Genomic DNA, 6,000 nt, shown 5'->3' on the forward strand with positions numbered 1-6,000 from the left:
TGTACCCTTGGGAAGCACGCTCGTCTCATTTTCACGAGCAATAAACCAATTGTAATGCGAAAAGGCTCTTGTGCTTGCGATCTGCAGTACTGTGGACTCATTCTCCTATTTCCGCCAAAAGAAATCACAGATAGTGGAGGAGTGCATCAACCTTAAAGCCATAAGCTTCCGCTAGTGAAGCGTACTGTCCTACTGTTGGCGTAATAGCATACACTTTCATATATTTCTCGAATTTAGTGTTGCTTCTGGCAGCCCAGAAACAGCTTTCGCTTGCGCTAAGTGTGTTTTAAAGAAAGAACAGCACGAGAGACAGACAAACGAAGAAAGACAGACACGGCGCCGTCGCTACTTCCGAGCGCTCTGTGTGTCTTCCTTCGTATGCCGCTACCTCTCGCGCTGTTCTTATTTTAAACATAAACTACAAATATGTCGAAGTCTCTACCCTTCATACTGTTTTAAAGGTTGCTCCAGTAGGAAGAGTTTTCTTTTTTTACGAGATTGCCGCCGAATTTTTTGAACAAAGCATAACGGTTATTTCCCTCACCTTTCTCGAAGTTGACACCCACGTACTCAGTCACCCAAGAAGGCTTGCGAGATTTTCCTGTGCCCATCATGGCGGATCTTGGCCTTCTCCGTGACTTCGCGGGGACACGTTAGCACGTGCGACGAGCGATTGGCTTTTGGCAGGTGCCTCCAGTTTGCTCCTTGACTCCACAATGGGTACAGATTGTCTCCGCGGTGAAGACCCATTGCGCGCCGTCCTCTTGAAACCAGGAGCATCGAATCAAACGTGAGAAGAAAGCTTATCTTTATATTGATTGCCGCTACTCTCGTGACGTAATCGCGCGACCCCTTCAGTGAGGCAGCGAGCCCTTTCCCTCCCTGTGCGTTTGAGATAAACCCGCGCAGCCGTACGCACCGCTTTTGGTAAGCCCAAAGAAAAGGTAACCTGAGTGCGAAGATCGCAGGTCATTCGTAGAAACATTGGGAAATACCAGATATGTCTGAAGAAGAAAGAAGGACACTGAAAGAAGGACCCTGATACACTGGCAAAAGCTAAGTCTTTTGCAGAAAACCGCTACTCCGAAGGACCCTTTGCAGAAATGTTTTGCGCCAATGACACACGGCACCACACTAACTTCTTTAGGTGGTTCCTCAGATAAACGCCGCAAAAAAAAGAAAAAAAAGAAAAAAAAACAAAAAACGCGCTGCTTGTTCAAGCAGCAAGAGAGGAAACATTTACAAAAAGCTGCCCATGTAGATTACATTTAATCATTGTAGAAGCTAAATACTTTTTTTCCCATTTTTGATGGCTTATAATTTAGGTCATTTAGGTCACTTAAGTATTTAGGTGTTCATTTCACTTTTAATCTGACCTGGAACACACATATTGACTGGTTATTTGGAAAATAAAATCGGACTCTTGGCTTTCTACGACGCACACTTCGCCAAGCTAATAAGGACACAAACCTTCTTGCCTACAACTCAATAGTTCGATCCAAACTTGAGTATTGTTCAGTTATTTGGAACCCTCATCAATAGAGACCGGATTTTAGGCAAATGCCTTTTTTGTTCCTTGCGCTCCTATCGCCCCACTTTGATATATGAGCATGAATTAGAGGTTTTTATAGTGTTTTTATAGTGCCTATAAATGCCCATTTTGGCGTTTGTGCCTAAATGTCTATTTTCAATATTGGCACCTATATGAACACTTTTTAGCATCAAATTTCGCTTTCGAGTGCAGTTAGAGACCGTTATTCGTGTTACCGCGCAACATTGACTGTTCGGAACTCTATGGGGTTCAACCTAGTCATATAGTTCAACCAACTTTCGTAAAACAACCGCTAGCAGCAGTGAAATAGGACGCGCCGCGGTTGGCGAATGCGAAACCGCGGAGAGCCGTCAGGGGAAAGGAGAGTAAAGAGCAAAAGAAGAAAGAAAAATGTGATGTGCAGCGGCTTATGTTTTGCTTTGTAATTTAATTTTTAAGGTGTTCACTGCCGTCGAGCGTTCCTTCTCAGCGTACAAGATCATTCTCAGTGACAAGAGGAACAATTTTGAATCCAAAAATCTGGAGTTCGTGGTAGCTTGATATTGTTTTCACAATCTTCACAGTGATTCTTAGACTACCGTTCCGCGTGCTCTCCAAACAGATTTCTTCAAACACGCGCACTTCAAATGGGCGGAAGTGTATTTGGCAGTGCTGGGGCGTGTTGCCTGTACAATTGCGATAATGTCATGATATAAGAGAAAATTGCCAAAGTTGTACCTAACAGTCCTCACGTAAGCTAATTTTTTAATAAATTGTAGTCTGTCTTGCATTTATTGTCTGTTTTTGTTGCGTCTTAATTTAATTGCGTCAGGCAGACATAAAGTAGCGCTTCTTTTAATCAGTATTCCCAGCTTTCAAGTATTCTTTTTCATGCTTGTTTCACTTTATGATGTTCGAGTACAGTGACCATTGAACATGAATATGAGCAGTGTGCTAGCTGAATTACGCCAAATGATCGTCATTAGTCCAGCAGTTTTATGGGACAATTGCGCGGCTATGTTCAACTGTTGGTGCCTTTGTGCCATCATAAACAATAACATTTCTTGTTTTCCTGTCGTAGATGCAGGTCGCGCACGTCTTCGTTTGAAATTATTCGCATTTATGTAAAAATTTATTGTGCCTATATTTACGACGTTGGAGGCCTAAAACGTTGCTTTGCCTGACTATTTTTGACGCCTAAAACACGCTTTTTTAATGCCTAAAGATCCGGCCTCTACTCATCAAGCATACCTCACGAAGAGGCTAGAATCATTGCAAAACAAGGCTGCTAGGTTCTTCGTGTCGGATTACTCTTCCTATTCAAGTGTATCTAAAATCAAAGACAGGCTTGACCTTGCAACACTAGAAAGAAGACGGAAGGCGTCTCGTTTAATATTCTTTCATAAGATATATCGCAACCCTACACCTTACACTACCACAATAATAACGACTCCAGTTGCAACGTTTCCACGCTTGGACCACTCTTTTAAAGTTCGTCAACCATTCACCCGCACCGACCTACTTCGTTTTTATTTTCTGCATTTGGCAATCCAGGAGTGTAATCAGTTGCCGAGATCAGTAGCTGAAGAAGAAAATGCTGATACATTTTCAGAAGCACTAAATCTATTCTTGTCGCTTACCAAAATGCATTAACATAACCACAAAAATGTTCGGTAGTTTTGACACATGCGAATGGCATGTCTTTCTAACTTTCATTACAGTGTTTTTCAGTTATTTTGCTATGATGTATCAAATAAAATCATCCCACGCTTCAGTATCTGCATGTTGAAATTTCTGTATTGCTTTGTGTAAATATTTTTTCTCTCTTTGTCGTTTGCATACTCCCACTTGACTGTACTTGACTGGGCATACTCCCACTTTACTGTACGAATTGTCCATATACTTATTTATGCAAGAGCTTTCTGTAAATATTTTGTCTCTTTTTTCGTTTGCATATCCTCACCTTTGTAGACGAATTTTATTTATACTTCATTATACAAGAGCGTTTATGCAAGTGTTATTATAACCGTCGTCTCAGCACAAAAATCTAACGGCTGTTGTAGAAGTTGCATGGGGTAGGAATCTCATGTTGCATAAACCGATATCACATGTTTACTTTGTCGCACTGCGGTGGAGATTGTGCTGCTGTGACGAGCAATCTTGTAATTTGTATTTCCTAAATAGCCGAGAAAGTTGAAGTAAACAGTGTGCGTTAATTCACGCCATGTGAGATCGAAGAAGTTCAACGCGCTTATCAATACAAATCGCGCCGTTTTAAGCCCCAAATTCACATTCAGTTCGTCTCGCTGCTCCTCTGGCAACTGTAAATAGCATTACCTGCAATTACTAGAGGGAACCCTGTGTGCCATCGGTCAGCCGCCCTGGGAATGATGGGTGGTATAAGGATTTGTCTGATCTTCGTGCTTGGTGCTTAAGACGTTCTTGTGGGTTCATTTATTACGCTTTATCTAGGCCTACATTGGCTTACATTTCTAAGAAATTTATACTTTTTTCTAATGCAGAAGGTAATAAGACTCTGCAAGCACGCATAATCGCTGCTAATTGCAGTGGTTCCGCTTGCCCGTGGGTCCGTGGCGTAATGGTTTCAATGTCGGACATCTGTGCTAGAGTTCCATGTGGGCGAATCCTGCCGTCGAACACTTTTATTATTCTTTATATAAATATTTATGACGCAGTACTTTACTAAAAAATGATCACTTTGCAAAGTCACAAGCCATTTAAAGCCAGAAGGACGAAGTTTGGGCAAATCCGTGTACTACCCATCATGCTGGCTGAACTGCCCTGCTTGCCCCTCCCCTGGTCACTAGCACCACAGCTCTCTCTAGTGATTGTTGTATGAAACTCTATGGCCGCGCCGAGAACCCCAGAAATGAAATTGCAAGCACTTCAATGCATCGCCTTCGAGCTCTGAAACGCAGTTCAGTTTCTGCTGCAGATGTTCTAAGGGCTCTTGTGATGCAACAAACTGAAATAAAACTTTCCAACTAACCTCGCCAGGCCTCCTACCGCATGCATTCTTCCACAACAGTTCCTTTACGTGGTTATACCGTGCGTGCGCGTATGCCTGAGACGCCTACGGCTCATGCACACGTGCTGTGGGCAGTAAACCTGGTCACCTCTGAAAGCAAATCTCGAGGTAAGTTTCCGTTCCGGAGAACAGGGCTTAGCAGCCACGTTTTCGCGTAGCGACGTCCTGCCCGGACATTCTTCGGGGCTGGACGGAAGCTCTCTCCGGAAACGACTCGGGAAAGTTTGAACCGATTTCTAATGAAACACCGAGGGTGCGGTCTGAGGCCATTTTGGGAAGATGCTGGCGCGAAGAACGGCTCGTTGTACGGCGCGTGTGTTGTGCAACTGGCCGCCTCCCAAGTTGAAGTTATGCGTCTGACAATCGTAGTCAATGGGATGTAGACAGAGTTAGTCTGCATAGACGGAAGACGTTTGGGCTATACCATTTGACCTGGGGGTGCCGAGACAGAGAAAGAACGTGCACGCAAAAAATAAAAGTGATAAAGCCAATCTGCCGCAATACATGTCAACTCGGCAAATCACTTTCTTGCTGTAGCAGGAATATTTTTTGTCGTATTTTGGAAATGTACTGCTATGTTCCCAATACGTCAATGCCAGTTTTGTCTTGAGAGCTGAAAATGTCATCGCAATAGGACGTCTCCCACTAAACGATAAATTCGCTGAATTTTCTCCCATGGCTATTGCAAATGGGAACTGTGTCAGATTTTCTCGCGCAGAGAGAGACAAAATGTACTTATTGAGCAGTTTAGTATATGGTATGGATTCTTAGTCCAGGTAGCCATGTGCGGCGAAGCAGAGTTGTATATCTCGTTCACATCGCAGCATCACGGAAAAGTTGTGTCATTAGCGAAGTAAATATAACATAGCTCCGTGGCTTTGTTTCGGAATACCTCATGTTCTATCCTCTCCTTCCGAAAGAATAGGCAGGCCTTGTGCCCCTTTAGGTGGAAGTTTCCAGTCTCCCTGCCCGCATGCGTTTTCATATCGAATAATAATACTAATGTTCTGCAGGCCCTACGAAGGCATGTGAATTGCCTACGCGGGCCCATCAAGACACCAGCGCGCCTCCTGATTTTGTGATGTCTAGGGCACGTAAAGGTCGCGCTACTTAAATACCGTGCGGCCTTTAAGTAGCGCGACCTTATGAGCATGGACAAATAAGCAGGAGAGGTACAACGTAAGGCTGCCCTAAATTGGCCACGGTATGCGCGGGAGAGCCACTGCATACGCTGTGTCAGCAGATTATAAAGTCTACGGGGTTCTTGCAACGGTGGGCGGTTTCTTGGAAGGCTATATGAAATTTCCGTCTAGCAGATTGAAGGAGGTAGGCTCGGGACTTAGCTGTAAACAAAAAAAAGTACAGATAAAAAAATGGGGGCAGCTTCCCCTAGTGGTGCGAAGTCTGAGCAAATAGCGAA

The 6,000-nt window shown here is 43.8% G+C and overlaps 1 protein-coding gene across 2 annotated transcripts in view; it reads right to left on the reverse strand.

The window, feature by feature from the left end:
- LOC119455803 (solute carrier family 2, facilitated glucose transporter member 8) overlaps positions 1-756 on the reverse strand; it is a 49,139-nt gene extending 48,383 nt beyond the window's left edge. For both annotated transcript variants that reach the window (XM_049669330.1, XM_049669331.1), the window contains exon 1: positions 545-756. In XM_049669330.1, the coding sequence (XP_049525287.1) occupies positions 545-614 (70 nt within the window). In that variant the 5' untranslated portion in view covers positions 615-756. The remainder of the gene's footprint in view (positions 1-544) is intronic.
- Between the last annotated feature and the right edge of the window lie 5,244 nt (positions 757-6,000).

The sequence above is a fragment of the Dermacentor silvarum genome, chromosome 6 (genome assembly GCF_013339745.2).
Source record: "Dermacentor silvarum isolate Dsil-2018 chromosome 6, BIME_Dsil_1.4, whole genome shotgun sequence".
In the NCBI taxonomy this organism is placed as follows: Eukaryota; Metazoa; Arthropoda; class Arachnida; order Ixodida; family Ixodidae; genus Dermacentor; species Dermacentor silvarum.